This window comes from Myodes glareolus, chromosome 25 (genome assembly GCF_982192425.1).
Source record: "Myodes glareolus chromosome 25, mMyoGla1.1, whole genome shotgun sequence".
NCBI classification, from domain to species: Eukaryota; Metazoa; Chordata; class Mammalia; order Rodentia; family Cricetidae; genus Myodes; species Myodes glareolus.
The window spans coordinates 21,867,282-21,886,988 of NC_142050.1; the positions used below are offsets into that span (position 1 = coordinate 21,867,282).

The 19,707-nt window shown below is 37.1% G+C and overlaps 1 protein-coding gene across 1 annotated transcript in view; it reads right to left on the reverse strand.

Annotated features, from left to right (window-relative positions):
• Slc13a1 (solute carrier family 13 member 1) overlaps window positions 1-19,707 on the reverse strand; it is an 82,100-nt gene that overhangs the window by 38,465 nt on the left and 23,928 nt on the right. Inside the window, exons 3-6 of the mRNA XM_048450986.3 lie at window positions 12,833-12,969; window positions 10,536-10,723; window positions 9,871-9,928; window positions 9,741-9,789 (exon numbers count right to left, since the gene is read on the reverse strand). Of these exons, the coding sequence (XP_048306943.2) occupies window positions 9,741-9,789; window positions 9,871-9,928; window positions 10,536-10,723; window positions 12,833-12,969 (432 nt within the window). The remainder of the gene's footprint in view (window positions 1-9,740; window positions 9,790-9,870; window positions 9,929-10,535; window positions 10,724-12,832; window positions 12,970-19,707) is intronic.

Genomic DNA, 19,707 nt, shown 5'->3' on the forward strand with positions numbered 1-19,707 from the left:
CCCCATTCCAATACCTGCCATACAGTAGTGTTTTAGTTAGCACACGGAGATATGACATCTAAGACCTTGCTAGTGTTTTTCCAGATCTGAGTAACTGAAATAGTTCCAGTTCAGTCACGACCAAATGCAGAAATCTGTGGCATAATCAAAGACAAGTCAGAAACCTAGGTATCACTTTGTGATGCCTCCTGGTGGCAAAGATAGTAGATGCCAGGAGCAAGATGTTGAATGTTGAAATTGTGCATATGAATTACCAACAGCTAACCAATAATCTCTAGAGACCCCACAGAATGTAATGTTCTGAATACACTGTGAACACATCAAGACTTCTGTTTATATTCCAATCACTATAAAACGATGATTATGAAGGCTGTTAGTTCTTGCTATGCAGTTTCAGCTTGCCAACAGCTAGCTTACAGTCTTGCAGATCTTATTGTGTATATGTGCACCCGCCTTAGTATTCACACACTATCAATTCTTTTTTGTACTAGAGAGTGAATCTAGAACATTGCATGTGCATCTTTGGGTTTTTTTTACTTTTCTATTTAGAGATAAGGTGACACTAAGCCCCTTAGGCTGATCTTGAATTCACTCTGTAGCCCACCCAGGCAGTTCTTGAGCTGGAAATTCTCCTGCATCATTCTCCTAAGCAGCTGTAAATACACGCCTGCACCACCAGTCCCAGCTCGGGACATATTCTGCTTTCTCAGATATAGGCATTGCAACACAATTTTTATATTCCATGTAGGCAGCATTTAACATTCCCCCCCCGCCCCACCAGCTTACTTCCCTCAACACACCTAGACTTTCTATTCTTCCATGATCTTAACATTATAAATAGCATAATTTGGATTAGGGTAGAGTTCAGTGTTTCAGTGAATATGAAAAACCTGGATAGGAATAGATACATGGATAGAGAGAAGCAGACAAAAGAATTTATAAAATAATATATACCACTCTTTTGCTGGCATTTTTTGGTTTTGTGGACAAACCACTCAGTTCTAACTATTCCCTTCTGTAGATTTTCTCCCATTGCAATCAAATGCTAGGCTACTTTAAACACATCAAATAGTCTCCAGTGTTGTTATCTAGGTATGATATCTGCCAGGACATCTTCATCTGGTCATTTCCCTTAGAATTCCAAAGAGTGAACTAGATAACTCCTACTTCACTGCTGATTTTGTTGGGCATTGATATTGATGGGATATGGTGCAAGCATAACTTGGATTTTGAAGGCGCAATTTGGTTTTCTATTGTCTCTAATATTCTGTGTAAATAGAGAGAAGTATTCAACTATCCATATTTTTTAAGTCTTTTAAAAGGAATCAGTCTCCATTCCCTTTGCTTTTCTGAAAGCTGGAAGGATGTGGCGTACTCTTTCTACCCATGGTATTCTTAGCTCTCAGATTTCAAATGAGATCTGTGAGGTCTGCTTTCTTTCTGGGCTGCCATCAGAAGGACTTTAATGATAAATGTTTCATTCTTCCAGTGTGGAAATACTCTTGGATTTCCCAAAGTTCTACTCCTCTTTGTTATCTACCCTTTTCCTGAGTTCCTCATTACTTTCTTGCCCTTTTTTCTTCATATTTCACCATCTGAATTTTCCCTTTACAGTATATTCTGAAACCTTCACATTTTATTTATACTTCATACACTTATTTGCATTGTATATTTCTCTATTTTATATTCTTATCCCCTTTCTCTTCTCCAGAATGCTGGTGGTTTTTTTTTATATTTTATAAATGCAGTTTCTTCCTTGACCTCTCTAAACATAATGATGTTTTCCTTTCTCGTATTTTCCTCTCCCTGCACTGACTGTTTCCTGCACCTAGCTGATTTTGTTGTTTGTTTGGAACTTCTTCTTCATGCCTCAGGCTTTCTTCAGACATCTAGGAATTTGGGGTTGCCTGTTCATATCTAAGGCAGTGAAACACTGCTCAGAAGCTCTGCATGTGTGCTTTGGGACTCGCTCTTGGCTCGGAACTTCTCTGACAGGCCTTCTCTCAGAAACTTCTAAATCAGGATTCTGCTGTTTATTCTGTTGTACCGATTGCACTCCCCAGGGAAGACCTCTGTGGACTGCTGTCTGTTGACACCTGGAGGGCATTAGAGTCGGATGCTGGCTTCAGCATAGAAAGCAGGTCTCAACTGCCTGATCTCCTGGAGGGCATTGGAGCTACAGGCTCCCTGTACCCAGGGCATGAACATTCAGTTGGTGCCTTTAGTTGCATGGGATCTCCACTCCCGTGACTCAGAGACATCTCTGATTCTCTTGATTGTCTGTGCTGCCATTCCAAAGATCACACTTCTCCTTGATGGAGGAGCAGCTGTCTAAGAGGATGTGAAGAAGACATTTGGAGATTTAATGGCTTCAGAAGGAAAGTTTGTCAATCCTCTCCCTTTTTGACATAAATACTTTGAAGAATTCACTATTTAAATTTATCTACTGGTTTTCTTTAGTAATGATTTTCAATTCAATGCCCATGGATAACCAAATCCTTTCCACCCATTCTTCGGGATTCCAGCTTCTAGAATAATGTTGCTGTTTTCCCTTACCTTTATAATTACAAAATTGATTGCAATTATGGCTTAAAAAATCTAATTATTCTTAATTTAATGAAGATTCAAATAGAGTTGAGGTAAACTGACCTGTTTAACATGTCATTTCAATGAAACTCTGATGCATATTTTTCTATTAAAACAACAAAAGATATAGTATGGGACTGTAATACTATCTACCTAGAAGGCTGAACAGGAAGGTCTAGAAGGCTGAACAGGAAGGTCTCTCTTACACAAAGTGACTTCAAAGACAGCTATCTACCTAGAAGGGTTAGGCAGGTAGTCTCTGATTACATAATGAGTTCAAGGACAGTCCGGGAAAATTAGTGAGACTTTGTCTTGAATAAAAATAAAAGAGAAAGTTACATTGGGTATAGAGTTCGGTGGTAGAGTTTGTTCTTACTATATGCACAACCTCAGGGCAATCCCTTAGTTGCTGTGGTTTTAATGAATGACTCTTTACTGTTAATGAATCAACAGGTTAACTGTGGTGCCTTTATGCCCCATATGTCAGCAGATGATATAACTAATGAAGGGGAGCGAGAGTGGACGTTCAAAGGCACAGAGGTATGAAAACACTGGGCCTCATTGTGTTTGCACACTGAGTTTCCATGTGTTCAGTTCAATGGATAACAGATACTGTTATTTAGCTTTAATTAAGCTTGACTTTCCATAAGGTGCTTATGGCTTGAAATAATTTCTGTAAGGAAATGGCTTCTGCAAAGAAGTCACGGCACGTAATTAATAAACGAGTGAGCATAATCAAAGAGAAGGGAGGGTTTCTGCCCCAACTCCTGGGGTAGACCCTTCCACAGCATGAAAGGGAAGAGAAGGTTCTTGCCCCCAACTCCTAGGGTGAACACTGCATGGAGATCTGTTCCAGATCTAGTCAGAGGTAACCTGGAGAACGCAGGGTTTCAATAAAACTGAAATTATGGAGAAAAATCCTTGAAATAGGGTTTGCATCCTCTGAAGCTACTAAAGGACTATGATTCATATTGTGAATGTAAATACCAGTTTACAAAACAATAGGGAAAGGTACAGAACAATTTTCAAAATTTAGCATTCAGGACATGGAGGCTACTCAGTGTTAAAAATATGCTATTTTTCAGCAGTGTTTTTTTTTAAAAGTCATGATTTTCATACTACAGGGTTTACTTACAAACGTGAATTATGTTAAATGCTAAGTATTTGAAAGCTTCCTTTACAGTTTTGTAGTTTAAAGAAAAACATATGAGGACTAGATACAAGATATTCTTCCTTTAGCAGTTAAATGCCTGAAATAATAGATATCTGGTTTCACAACAAATAAAATTCCTTATTTGGCAGTTTTAAATTAAAAACCTTAAACATCATTTTGAAAAATATCTTATGAAACTGCATGAAATCTGTTTTAACTGTAAAATAAATTACAAGTGAGCTTAATATAAGGGAGAATCATGTCTGACTTTGCTCAGGAGATTTTATTTATCTTGTTAAAAAGGGAATTTGGAATGGAAGATAATTCTCAAGGCCAGCTGTGTGGGGGGATGAGTATAGGAAAACATTCACAATGAATATTGCCTTTGTAGAGAGAAGGAAGTGTCAACTAATCCTAAAGAAAACTACAAATATCCTGAAATTTCCTACCATAAACACTTCAAAGCACAAATGGTCATTACTTGTATGGTATGGGAAATATGGTACTTGTGACTGAAAACTCCTGTAAGCAACTACAACCCTGAACTCAGATTTTTTTCTCTGTGGAGAGTAAGGAAAATTAACATTTCAACATTTGGAAGCATGAAACACACAAGAAAATTAGTTAGCAGCATGAGATGGACCAGAAAGCAAAAAATGGTCAGAAAGGGACCAATGAAGGCACCAGAAACTAAAGTTATTAAAAACAAGATACAAGTAAGTTTATTAATCAATGATGACTTTTTAGAAAGCTTTGAAATATTAGTACAGAAAATGAGGTTATAAAATATAGTTTAAAGCTTAGTGAATAGGTCCACCAGTGACTCTCTATATATGTATGTATAAGTTGTAAAATACTTTGTACTCAAAATATATTTTAAAAAAAAGAAAAATTGAGAACATTTCTAAGGAGAGTGATTCACTGTGCAGAGCTTTTGGGTGATCAGACTAACTTGCAAATGTTTTCAGTATGACTGAGCTTATGTTCTCTGCTCAATAATGTTTTAGCAACTCATAAAATGAAAAGTTTATTAGGAAATGTATAATCAATAATAAAATGTTTTACTGAAATACAATGAACTATAGTCACCAAAGGATCTGGAACTTCGACTTCAGTTAAGGTTTTGTTGTTGTTGTTGATTTTATTGAGCTCTACATTTTTCTATGCTTCCCTCCCTGCCTCTCCCTTCTCCTTCAACCCTCTCTCATGCTCCCAATTTACTCAGATTTTAAAAAATCTAAGGTGAGCTCCTAAATGGCGGATGTAATTCCTACAGAATGTATGGTCATCCCCTTTCTCCATGTTCACCTCTTCTGTAAACATTATCTCTCAGCCATGAGATTTGTACAAGAGAGAGGAGAGCTCTAAGTTGAAGTTTAGTAAGAACTGAGCAGTACGCAACTAGTACAGTAGTTGCCCTGGTGACTGAATTTCACCTGGTCAGGCGTAGGGGAAGAGTAACCTAGAAGACACTTACATCTTAGAGCCACTGCTATTTAAGTTAAAGTACTAGTTTTATAATTAGTCTGGGGCCAGGTGTTGTAAATTGCTCTTGCCTTGCTTTGCAGAACTAATGGGCTTCGTTCCTAACGTTAAGAACTCTGTTTATTACTACGCTTACCAGACTTCGAATTCTTGGCAAGAACTAAAAAGTGTTGTCTTCTATAATTTAATTTTCAGTCATAAGAATTTTCACCCTCAGACTAAACAACACCAAATTAAAAGCTTGATCCAATTTGTTCAAGGATATTTTTCTCTTCAACTTTTTTACCTTTGAGGAACAAAAAGTTATATTAAATGAATAAAAAATAATTATCTCAGTTTTTCATAAAAACGTACCAATTTTCCAATTTTGTTTATCCAAAGCTGCCTGAAGGTTTGGAGATTAAGAGAGAATAAAACTCTGAGCTATCTGTTCGAATAATGCAAATGTTCACTGTGGAGGCCAAAGAACTGGTGATTGCTTCGTTGGTGATTGCTATTTCATTTTTGGAGGCCTAGAACTCATTTCTCATGAAAATCCTACAAGGAATGTTTGGTCTTCTAGCTGTAATATGGAACCTGAGAGATATCATCACCCATGTATTCCAGTGTTCTTTGGGGGTCACCATTTTTTCCAGTTCCTTTCTCCAAAAATGTTACAGGCGTTTTTAGAGAGCAGTGTGGAATTTATGGCCCAGCTACTTACCTATAACTTCAGTTCCAGGCATCAGTAAGATACCTGTTAATGCTTAGGCCTTGCCCTTTATTGAGAGGAGAACCTGGTAGGAAAAAAATTTTCCCCTTCCTAAGTATGCAGCATAGGAAAGTGCCCCTTAGATGTGGACACTATTAGATCAGTACTTGAGACTCAAGGGACACTAAATATCGACCATTTTCCAGTCCCTTGTAATCACATCTCCAGTAATATTTTTATTTTCTATGGCTTATAGATAAAATGAATTGTCACACTATGCCAGGTTGATTTTAATCAATAGAACACGCTATCTACTTGAAGAACAATGCAGACAAAACATTATGAACTCAAATGTGCCTTCTATTTCATAACCGAATAAATTAGGTATAAATTTTTCCATATAATCAGTCAGTGTTAAATTGTCTAATGTAAACCTGATGGAGAACAGCTGCAGTTCTTTATAATTGCTCTATAAACCACATGACTTGTTTATTCTTGAAAAGGGAGAGCGATATTTGCTAAGAATCAAAATCATTTTACATTTGTAGATTTTATTTTTGAGTGCCTGTAGAAGCCAGGAAACTAGGAAGGGCTAATGGGAGGTGGGGAGAGATATTTTAAGGGGGGAACAGTAGAGCTCATGTGGTATAAAGGCAAAAATTGGGAAAACTGGGAGGCTATGGATAAAGTGAAGAGGAAGTGGGAGGTTAAGACCAACAAGAGGGTGGGAAAAGGAAAATTAACACTAAAGGGTTTTGAAAGAGTCATATGGAAACCTATTATTTTATAAACCTTGTGTGTGTGTGTGTGTGTGTGTGTGTGTGTGTGTGTGTGTGTGTGTGTAAATGGACACTGGAGAGATACCTTAGCAATTAAGAATACACATTACTCTTGCAGAGGTCCCAACGCTCTTCCCTAAAACCACTTCTGGCACCTTATATCTGCCTGCAACTCCAGCTCCAGGAGATCTGATACCATGCCCTAGCCTCCTCAGGGCCCCTGTACTCATGTGTACATATCCATATACAGAAAAGAGAAACACACATACGCAAGATTAAACATAATAAAAGTAAGTCTTAAACAAGTTTAGAGTTGCCCTACTGGCGTGGGAGAATTGTCTGTATTCTGTCAATCATATTTTAACAAAACGCTGATTGGCCAGGCAGGCAGTATAGGCAGGAAAGCCAGACAGGAAGTAGGGGTGGAGCAAAGAGACTGGGAGTATTCTGGGAAGCAGGAAGCTCTCTGCCACTCCTGCCCAGATCACCGAAGAGGCAACATGTGAGCCGCCATGCTGAGAAAGGTACTGAACCGTGTGGCTAACATAAATAATGATAATGGGTTAATATAAGTTACAAGGACTAATAAGGAGCCTGACCTAATGGGCCAATCAGCTTATAACCTAATGTATACTCTGTGAGATTTTCTTTGGGACTTGCCGGCTGTGGGGTACTGGGCAGGACAGAAACCCCAACAAGCCGGCCCTAGTGCTCACCCTACACAGGAGAATAATGCTCTCCAAGACACAAGAGGTTATCAAATAAAGAACCCAGTGCCATGTGTGACTCTCTTTGATTTGTTGATCTGTGGCATGCCATAGAACTTCAAAATAATGCACTCTCTTGGCATTGCTCCTGGTTTCAACAGAGCTTGAAAGTAAGAACCTATTTCTGAAGATACCACACAACTGGGGCACAAAACCTGGAGAAACCAAGCTGATAATGATCTGAGAGGTTTTCATAATGGTAAAAGGTGCTCTTCAGGCTGGTGGGGGAGAAAAATCATCAAGTCTCACACAGATATGAACCCTGTGAGCTATATAAATGACCAAGTTTGACAATGCATGCTCATTGAATTGAGTGGTGTGTATATTACAGGAATAACCAATCACTTTTTGGTTGAATTTAAAGCCTACTTCATACAACAGAACTGATCTGGGACCCCAAACCAGCCTGGCTGGGCAGCTTACGAGCTACAAGAAAGAACTTACTATTACTATTTTGCTAAATTGACACAGTATCAAACTACCTTATATATACCCATAAATGAATGCACTTCTCAGACCACACCAAAGAAGCCCCACTCCCCCAGAAGTAGACCACAGTTAATACAGAGACTCGCAGCTGCTCAAATGGCAGACCTTAGGTGACTATGAAACGCTCATCTCTAAATGTGAAATCTTCACCATGCCTTCCTTCCCAACAGTTCAAGGAACATCAAGGAAGAGCCAGAGGTTAGGGAAGACTGTTGCTAAACCGTTTTGTGATGTAACAGAGCCAAGATCTGAGAAACTCACAGTTGCTGTAGCTGCTTATGTAAGATCTGCACAGGATCAACCAAGTAAAAACTCCAGAATGGATAGGGGAGGAACTCATGAAGTTAGCCCCCTATATGAGGAACTCTTGACAGTTTCTTACTAGAAAGGGAGCGTTTTCTTCACTGTAGCTCCAGCTCCACTGGGTGGCCCTACACGCATACTTACTGGCCTCACTAATTTGATTCAATGATTTATTTTTAAAACAGGGGAAGGCTAAGAAAATAGTTACGAGACAAGTTTTGGCTGAGAGTTTGGGAGGAATAGGGGGAAGTGACAGTCAATACAATCAAAATGTTTTACATAAATGTGTGAAAAATCTCAATGACTAAATAAAAATATATTCTGTATATACAAAGTAATGTTTGTTCTCCTTCCCAAAAATCCTATTCTACAGCAAAACCAAAACACTCACTTATTTCCATGATAGCTAAATTTTAAAGTATTAAAATCTGAGGAACCCTTAGAATCAGAACTTAACGTTTTGTTCTCTCTCCTAAACGCAGATATCAATCTTTATTGCTTCCAGTATGCCTCCAACTGCTTTACTTTTTCCAAGGGTAAGGTTTTCCTCACTCTGGCTTCCCCATCTCAATGTACCATATTTCCAGTCTACCCTCATTTTAGAACAGTGGAGACATTTTCTATAAATTTCTCATTTCCAGAGTCTGATTAATCAGAAAAGAGTAGGGTCCATACCCGTTGCCTTTCACAATGCTACCAGAGAACACATTCCAGCTCCACTGTGGGCTCAAAGAACGGCCCCTTTAATGTCACTCATCCCCAGTACCTGTGCTGCGGACCTGGGAGGCTGGGTGCTTGGCTGAGCTGTGCTTTTAACGAATATGCTCTCTGATTAGCTTGTCTAACAAGGGAATATATGCTTTGCTCTCCTCTTCTTAATGCTATGGTTACTGTAGGGCTTATTAAGTAGGATTACTTTCAACAGTCTTGAGGAATTGTGCTGCTGGCACAATGAAGTATAGTGTTTTATATTGATTTATTCTAAGGAAACGAATCATATGGTGTCATTCACTAAGTTCTCCTTTCTCTCTTCAACTACACCTTTTTTTTGCCTGTATTTGACACATGAATTCCACACTGAATTTTTTGTGGCAACAGGAACACTAAAATTACATGATCAGTTGTAATTATACAGAAAAAGGTGTTCTAAGTCCTGAAGAAACAGAGATGATGTTAATGAAAACCGGCATAACAGGTCAACAAGATTTAGTAAGAACTGAGATAATATTCTGCAAGTAGAACTGTGTTTCTCTAAATTCAGTGGATAATTGCCAACTGAGATTCTAGTAAAAAGAAAAAAGTAATGATGTAGATTTATAGATCCTAAAATAATTTTTTCTGGATATCTTTCCAAAGAGGCTTATCAAACCATTGGACCACAACTGGACTTAGTCATGCAAAGTAATTTTATATAATAGGTTTGTATCCAATTGCAGTTCTAATGTAATTCATGTACAAGTATTTAGAAAGAATCAAATGTAATATACCTTTTCTGTCTCCATCTTGCTTGAAACTTTCCCTTCGTCATTACTGCTTCTGAAACATAAATTGACCCAGTTTGTAATTTTATTAAAATGTAATTTGGAAAATTTTTATCAAAATATCAATAGTCTTTACCCTAGAACTGGTGTTGTTTTCTCTTTTCTCTCATTTGTTTCTTGTCCAATAACAGTTTCTGTAAAATATTAAATGAAAGAAACACCATTTAAATAAAGAGTTATTATTGGGTCTGCATATGTGTATGTGTGCAAGTATATATGTATGTATCCATTAGAAGATTGAAACATTATTAAAAGTAAATAAATTCACCTTATACCAAAATAACATCTTCTTTTATAAGTAGAAATATCCTGCAGCATCTTCCATTACAATCGGAGCAGTTAATCAGAGCAGGAAATACCAATGTTGGAATTAATGCTGTGTTGCACCCAAATAGGATATAGGAATTAACGATCTATAATTTATGCAGGAAAGTCATTCAGGTAAAAGGAAAGTAAGCTGGATGTCTACCGATAAGGACTTGAGAATGTTCTGTTGAACTGACTGGGGGGTACAAAGGCATTCTTCCTTTTTATGCCAGAGAATGTATTTAGCAGTTAATTTAAAAGCAAAATATTTGTAGAACTCATTTTGATAGATACTGGGAAACTACAAAAATAGTGAGGCTGAATAAATCTCATGCATTTATGCACACGTAATTCAAAATATCACCCAGCATTCTTGAATTTATGCCTACTGCCTAAATGACTAGACCCCACTGTGGCCATATCAATACATGATACCATCAACTTCCAGTCCATGGGCTGCAGATTCATTGAAATAAGTCATCTGAGTGGCCTCGGCCTCTGCTTCAGCACTGATGATCTGCTGCGCCACAGCCTCCACGATGGGCATCACCATGGCAGCAGTAGAGGTGTTGCTAAGCCACATAGATAAGAAGGCAGTGCTGCTCATGAACCCCAACGTCAGCCTGAAATGAGAGGGTCTTTAGTGTGGAGTTGTGCTGTCTAGCTCACGTAGCTCTCTGCAAAGGATATTGTCTACAGATTGGGAACTCTGTGTTTGATAACACAGAAGATTAAGTTTCTGTCCAGGTGGGGGAAATCTGAGTGTAGTTATATAGACAGGTAGAATCAAAGTAAAACCTCTAAGAGTAGAGTTATTAACCTATATATCCCTTTTAAGGGTTCTAGTGGAACATTCTTTTTAAAACCAGATGAGTGATTACATTTACATCTAACCGCAAATTGGCATCAGAAAAATAGTTTGCAGTGTTACCCTAATATTCGAGTACTTTTCAATGAGCAGCTACTTGTCTCTAGACACAAGTAAGATGAAAATGCAACCAACTTCTGAGAGTCCCTTGCTTTTATTTCATTCTTTGGCCCCTTCTCTGTTTGTTAGTTTGTGCACCAAACAGAACCAGGGACAGGATTAATATTTATAAACCTCCAGTTTATTCCCTCACTTTTCTGGTTCGATATATAGTGGGTGGAGATAATGGTTACAATCACTCTATAAAATGAAGTTTCAGAATTTTCTATAGATTCTATTATTTATACTCTCTGGAACCTAGCATTTCTTCCTGCTGTCAGGAATTAGATTTACTACTTGTCTTCTCTTATAACTAGAGTAATTTATCCTTAAAATAACAAATATAAGACTTTGGGACTTAAACCATTTTTATAAAATTTTAAAACAAACTTGGGGAAACGTTTGATCTGACAGGAGACCACCCAAATCATTCAGAAGCAGATATTTCTATGAAGTATCAATTATAGAATCTTCTTTTCAAAAATAGATCCATATAAGCAATTCTATACCATGTGTCAGACTTGAGTGTGGGGAATATTTTCCTCGTGTGAAACAACATAAAACATCTTAGAAATTTGTTTGAACAAGAAGTAAATATTAATTTTAAAAATGGAAGATTTTAATAGATATCTATATAATTATAGTTCTTCTATATTAAACAATATTAGCAACAGGTAAAGCTTCTGCTGGTGGAAATGCCTTAGACCAAAGAGCCATACAGTGATGTAACAAACAGGAGTCTTACTTTACTGTGTAGTATGCTATCCCCTCTCCCGGACTAATGACCAGATAGAAAAATTTCTATGATGCCCAAGAGGAACATGCTTTTCTAGTGTTTGTACATAATAAATACATTATACAGAAATGTATTTGCATACTAAATATTCTAAGAAATGTATTTTGTCAAATTTGTCTCATATGTATCATATATACACAGAGAAGTGTGCATGAATATACACACATAGTATTTCAGCAGAGAAGTGTACTCCGCAGGAGTAAACAGATAGTCTGCTATGCCCTTGAAGAAATTATGCAACAGAAGTCGTTTTTTTCATATTTTCCAAAAAAATGATAAGAAGGGCAAAAACCACCTAAGGCTTTAAAGCAAAACATTATGCAAATGATTATGACACCGAAAATGTTCCTTAACTGATGTTCGTGTTTATAACAAGAGGTGGAGTAGAGCCCAAATAGCCAATTAATTTAATGGAATAAAACACATTCCTTTCAGTGAAGGGGAATCAGTCAAATGAGTAATTTCACATATAGAAGAAAAATTTCCATTGATTGTTTCACTTTGCAACACTTGATTTGAAAATAAAAATGTGTTCACCTTGAAATTTTTCTGCACAGATTTGTATTCTGTCAGTAATGCCTTTGTCTTTGGTTCATAACATCCTCCCTGTTGATAAAGGATGCTCTTGGATGGGTTTTGAATGTGTAATCAGGCAGATAAACAGAGTGGGACTGAAATCTACTCTGCAGATATCAACCTCCTCCTTTGAGGTTCAAGGCTCCTCTAACCTTTGACTCCAAAGATGCATTAAAGGTGCTTATCTGTTCCACTCTCCCTGAAATCTGACCTGCGGTGAAAGAAAAGTTGTTTTATTTTCCTTCCTATCCCTCAAGCACGCTTCATATCCTTTTCATATTTTCACAGTCACCCTGCTACCCAAGCCATTTTCTGCATTACTGTTTTGTAGTTTGCTCTACACAAAATGGTCTGTTTAGGGTATAGTATGGATGAAGTCAACAAGGGACTCACCAGGCTGGATTCACACCCACCATCATCACCATCCTCAGAGCAATCCTCCTGTGCAAATTCCATTTTTCAATTGACGTTGCTAAACAGATTACTCCAACTAACAGCAGGTGAAAATCTTTGAAATAAGAAGAGGCCACCTGAAATTGCAAGGTGCACGATTATGTATCTTGCTTGAGAGAATGACGTACAACAAAGACACTCATAGGTTACCACTCTTAACTGTGACCTTGAACTATGTCATTTTCTATTGGGTCAAAGAACAGGTAAATGTGTTTTATTAAAAATTTAAATATGATTATGGCTTTATTCAGAAATACAGCTATTAAAAACATGCAGGGAAATATGCATACACAGGACACAAGACTTTTAAATATGAGTCACTTCATATAAGTGGTCATATGTTATAATTTCTCCATCTATGAACTTAGGTTACTTTAATAATGTCCTATGGTGGAGTACCAATGACTTAAACGTCAGAAAATTCCACATCAGTTCCACTTGCTGGGGTTCAGCCTGCGTGGTGACCAGGTCCCAAAGAGGAGATAAGAAGCTAACGAGGGATGGATGAGCCAGGCATGATGGTTGAGAGAATCTTATAGCCTGACTAACTAGCAGTCAGAGTACCTCTTTATTTATACAGAACTCAGTAAGCAGTAAGATCCAAGTTTTTCCAAAGCATAGATCATATCATTTTTTTTCCGGACATGTGTTTAACTTACTCTTGAACATCTGGGGTCATAAATTTAGTTGTCATTAATAAGCTGTGACAGAAAAGAATTATCTTTTTACAATCATTTTTACTCATCAACCCCATAAAGCAAGTTTTAAGAATCTAGAGGCATTCTGGTCGGTGGTGGCATACGCCTTTAGTCCCAGCACTTGGGAAGCAGAAGCAGGTGGATCTCTGTGAGTTTGAGGCCAGCCTGGTCTACAAGAGCTAGTTCCAGGGCAGGCTCTAAAACTACAGTGAAACCCTGTCTTGAAAAACCAAAAAAAAAAAAAAAAAAGAAAAAGAATCTAGAGGCACATGACAGTCTGTTCTCAGACTGATAGCTTTTGTGGCTTCAAAGACACTAGACCAAAAGAAAATCTCCAAGCCAGCCCAGGCAGATAGCCATGTACCAAAATATTATTAGTAACTCTTAATGGTCAAAGTGCCCAAGAAAAATTTCTAGACCAAAAGTGCTTCAGTTATTACTCATTTTCTGTCATAATATAATGTTTTGCATTTTATATCTTTATTGAATTTCTTTATATGTCAATTCCTTGGTCATAAGACACCACAGTGGCTCTGCATAAGCTAACTTTTCTGAGAAAGGGAGATCCTGACACCTCATTCTTTTGTCATCTTTTTTCATCATTCTTTGTCCATAAATATATGCCTGTGTGAGGCAGAGGTAACCGAAGCTAATCTAACTTTGTTGCTGTATATGTCACATCATGTATAATAGGAAGAGGTTTGGAATCTGATCTGTGGCCAACTTCTCTAGCCACCAAATCTTGTAGACCTTTAAGTTTACTTTGGTTTGGTTATCTTGTTCCTGAGTGAGTACAGGACAGATGTTTCAAGAATATCTCATAGCCTTAAAAAGAAACTTCTGACTTCTTTATGTGTGTCACAACCTCCAGAGAACCTAGACAACAATAAGGACCCTAAGAGAGACATACATAGATCTAATCTACACAGGTAGTAGAAAAAGACAAGCTCTTCTGAGTAAATTGGGAGCATGGGGACCTTGGGAAAGGGTTGATGGGGGAGGAGAGAGGCAGGGAAGGGATCAGAGAGAAATGTAGAGCTCAATAAATATCAATTAAAAAATTAAAAAATATTCAAGAAGATAAGGATATTTTCCTAAGGAGGCTATCTCCCAAAGGAGGGGTGCTGTACTCGGGACTTTACTAAGAAAGCTTCGAAGCAGTGCTCCTTGAAGAAGGCATAAATGATTAATAAGAAACTTTCCTTCAATCCAATATCCTCAAATTGTACAAACATTAAAATTTCCCCAAAGTGTACAACAGGTGGAGATTAAAACCACAAGTGTCACGGTGGCCATCATGTGGCTCAGCTTTGCTGGAGTTTTGTCAAGCAGCTGTGCTGGCTCTATGACTTCTGCCATTCAATCTTCACCCTCACCAACCCAAATACACATCTTTATTACTGCCTGTTTTCTGAGAACTATAATCTTCTTTCATATTTGAATGATTTCATCTTGAAAATTTTTTGCTACATATTTTTTTAAAAAAAAAATCCTTACCTAAAGGCCATCATTTTAAACCACTTTAACTTAATATCACTCAGAGAGAAATAGTACCCAGACACTTTGAGCAATCATTTGCCAGAATAATTCCAAAAAATTCCCAATATGTTAAATGCAAATCTCCCCACTCCATGAGAATTGTGTTCAATCAAGTTAAAAATCTCAGCTCTTACAGTACTAGATTTTCCCCACAGGCCTTTAGAAAGCCTTTAAATGATAATTTATCTTCTTTTTCAAAAAGTGGCCTAGCGCACTGCCCATTTTCAGAATTTCTTTACTTTTAACAAATTCACTGGAATCCTGCTAGAAGAAGGCGTCTCATGTAACTGATATTTGGGAGAACTGAGGTTAGGAAATGCTTTAAAAATCAAATCACAAAGTTGTGATGAAAGGAGGGGATTGGCCGAGAAAATATCCTCACAAATACCTGGCAATACAGAAGGGGAGGGATAGATTCAAACTATTCTAATGCCATGGAAGACAAAGAGAAAAGAAAATGAATTTTGGTGGTGATTTTGCTATTTTGAATTATATAATCATTTATAACTGACCTGACTTCAGTAAAATAAAAAAGCTGATACTATCCTTTGAAACTGGAAGCAGACAAGCAGAAACTTGTACAATGTTTGTGAAACAATGACTTTTTAAATGTATTCTAAGTATATGTTATTTATTTTTGGTAGTAATTGGGTAATAAATATAATAATATTATTTTGTTTATTAGTGTAACCTTAAAAATGTATCTGCCATCCATCCTAAAGTGTTAAAGAAACAGAGGGTGTGCAATCTTTGTCTGGCCACATGAGTGCACGGAAAGTGGGGTAAAGGAATTAAGTTGAGCACAGAGAGACAAAATATGTGAGTTTTCATAGGTGAAAACTGAGAGAGAATGCTGGCCAGTAGAAGTTGCAATGGCGTGTGGAAAGACGGAAGGTTAGAGGGCAGCTACCAAGAACTATTAGAATAGAGGTCTACACTCAAATATTCTGAAGCACAATAGGTTAACTAGAGTTCAACAATTGATTGCATCTTTTTATGAAAAACTAAAAGAGAAGAATTCAAAATTTCACTACATAAAGAAATGACAGCCACTGATGGAGCTGGAGAAGCTCCTCTGAGACAAAAGGAAGGAGATGTCTGATAGATTCTTCCCCATGAGAATTTCTTCAGTGGTAAACCATCTGGGATTTAAGTAGGTCCTGCTATCTTTCTGACCTACCCTGCTTATTTTGTTTACCATATCTTGCAAATGCTTTCTTAATGCCATGCTCCCTTTATTACCCCTGATACCACATGTCCTGTGGCTTCAGAAACTTGATGTTTTTAGATCATCATATGTCCTGGCACAAAGTAGAAACTCTGGAAATAGTATTAAATAAATTAAAGAGGAAGTGAAGGAAATTATTTCTATGCCCCTACCCTTTTAAACGTGTTTATTCTGTTCTAAATCTTCTAGTCAGCTAACTCTAGGTCATTACTTGGCAATAACTATTTTAGTATATTGATTTTCTTGTGTGTCTATACTTGTGAACAATCTTTTTCCTCAATAGCTTGTTCCTTGCTCTTTGAGAATTTTTTTCTTGCCTACTTTGAAATGCTTTAAATTTGTTCTCACAATTACATTTACTCTGGAAAGTTCCGTGCGTGCTCTTGTTTCATATATCTAATAGAAAATTCTAGAGATATAATTCCTATCTCTGATGACTGATATACACACTATCTAATATAGTAGAAATCAACTTCATACTTCCTGAATGAGTAGTGAGTACAACCCTATGCTCTTTGTATCCTGATAGAGAAGTCCAGGCTCCAGAATATGAAAACAATGGTCACTTGCATTTCTATCAACACCTAAGAGCACAATAACTCAAAATGACACCCATTTTCTCAACCCAAATATTCTACAATGTCTTCCTCTTATTCCCTGTCTCAGGAAGAATGAAACGACATCTAGTCTGTTGCCTAAGTCAAATTTCTGAGTTATCTGTGATCCCTTTTCATTTCTGATATATGTATCCTGTTCCTTATATATTTTCTATATTTATAAATGCATTGAGTCTTCTCTAGGCACAAATAATTACCTTAATTAAAGTCACCACCTTTCTTTTGATAATCCACTCTAAACCACCATTACTCACTTTTTTGCAATGTGAATCTAGTCACATTGGTGACCTTTCTGTGCCCTTTCAGTTCATTCTGTAATATCTGAGACCAAATTTTTTATTATCCACTTGTCATACCTAACCCATCCAAGTTCAGTTTCACCTCATCTCCCCAGTTCAATCTTTGACCACCTCATCCAACTGCTTTCTGTTTATAGATTTCCCCAAACACAAAAATAATTTGGTATTTGCTTCCAATTGAAAATGGAATAGTCTTTCTGCATTCCTTACAAACTCCTAATTTTCTTTCATGGATTAAAACGGACGGTGAATCTCCAAAGATTCATTCTCTGGGACCCTAAGCTGTACTGCATGATATTTCTCCATGTTATTACAAAAATCAGTGCCTATCATATTGATTCTTTTTCACTTAATCTCCTCTTCACCAGACCAGATAATTTTGAAGATAGAATGAATTATATTGATCAGGTAGTTTTGAACTCAGTATGTACATTGCACATATGGTTTATGTTTAATAGATTTTTTTTAATTACCAAGTTCCTAGGTTCAAGAATCTTGTAAGTTATTAAATGAAAAGAAGCAAACTAGCAGAGAAGACAAGACAGTGTCAGAGGTATATGTGGAATACTTCCTCAAGGCATAATTAACTTTCAGAGTAAGTGACCACTTTTTTTCCAGAAATATGGAAAGTCATCCTGCAAGACCTGATACTCGATTTTGAAAGACACTCTAACCTCTTTTTGAGTTTGGCTTACGGAAATAACTCCATGACTGCTATGGTGTAGTGTTGTAGTTTCCAAAGCTGTATAAATCAGCCTGTAAAATGAACATAATATTGGAACTACTTTCTTATAAAAGAGGATAGCAAGAGCTCCCTGCTGCTTCACTGCAAGTGAAACATCACGGCAACATCTATTGGCAGAAAGTTAAGACTTAACAGACACCAAATTTATTGATATTTTTACTTTTTTTGTGTGTGTGTGTGTGTGTGTGTGTGTGTGTATGTAAATCCTATGGAAGTTGGAAGAGGATAATGGATCCCCTAGGGCAGGATTTATAGGCAATTGTGAGTTAGCCAGTGCCAGTTCAAGGAACCATACTCTGATCCTCTACAAGAGCAACAAATACCCTTTGCTGCTAAACCATCTATCCAGACACTCTACTGGTATTTTGATCTTGTGGTTTACAGCCTTCAGAACCATGAACAATTAAATTTCGGGTGTTTGTAAGTTCGCAGATAAGAGACTATTGTTATTTTGTTTTAGAAGCCAAATGAATAATTTGTAAATTTAAAATTATATTCTGCTCAGAGTTACATAATAAAATCTCACACTATCTTTCTTTCTCCATACCAGCATGTCACTCTACCTAATCTCTTGTGGATTCCATGTGGTATATAACCTCTAAGTTAGTCATTAGTAACCTTTTGGTTATCAGATTGATAACTATGGTACCAAAGTACTTATGTTAAGTAATTCTAACACTAGTGTAATTTTAATTACTAGTGGATCTCAAGCAAAAGAAGACAGCAGGACATAAAATACAAAAGTCCAGATTAACTCTGGAACTACGTGAGAGCACTGAAGATCACATGAGAAAAATTCATAGTTCATATGGGGTTGAGTACTGCCAGCAGTTTGGGGCCAATTTCTGGGCATCTTGGAATATATGCCCTAAAAATGAGGGCAAAATACTGCATTAATAAGTGATTAAGCACCAGAATAAATTTGGGTCTATAAGATATTATTTTTATGTTTATGAGGAGACCCTGAGAAGGGTCTGTGTGTAGCCCTGGCTGTCCTGGCATTCTGTGTGTATACCAGTCTGACCTCAGACTCACAGTTATCCCCATAGCTCCGGCTCTGGAGTGCCGGTGTTAATTGTATGCATCACCATGTCCAGCAAGACATTCTTGTAACCTATTTAGTTTCTTGAGGGACTATCATGCTTTTAAAAGGATAGATAGTAAATTTTCTAGATTTTTGGCATTATAAGATATCTATACAATTATTCAACTTTGTTGGTGACATGCAAGAGCCAAAGAAAATATATAAATAAATGGCCAACGTTGTTTTCAAATGTTAGATTGAAAATTTGGTACCAAGATGGGTCTGCCCTCAGGGGTGTATATTACCAGTCCTTTACCAGCAAAGCATGATCTAATTTGTAAACAAATTTAGAGATTAAACTTAAAAGAAGGATGTCCATATTCTTTGTTTGCTAATCTAGATTAGCAATGTCTAGATTCTAGTTTTTCATAAGGCTCAGATAGACTTAAGGAAGAGCGTTGTTTACAGATTAACTGTCCAGGAAATAATAGCAAAAAAAATGCTCTGAAGGAATCAGGATGTAGCTCATCTTCTGGTAGAGAGTACTTTCCTAGCATAAACAGATCCCTGAGAATACACAAAGTCTTGGGTTTTAATATAAGCATCAAATAAACCATAGCCTGGTTCATGCCTATAATCTCAGACATGCACTCAGAAGGTAAACG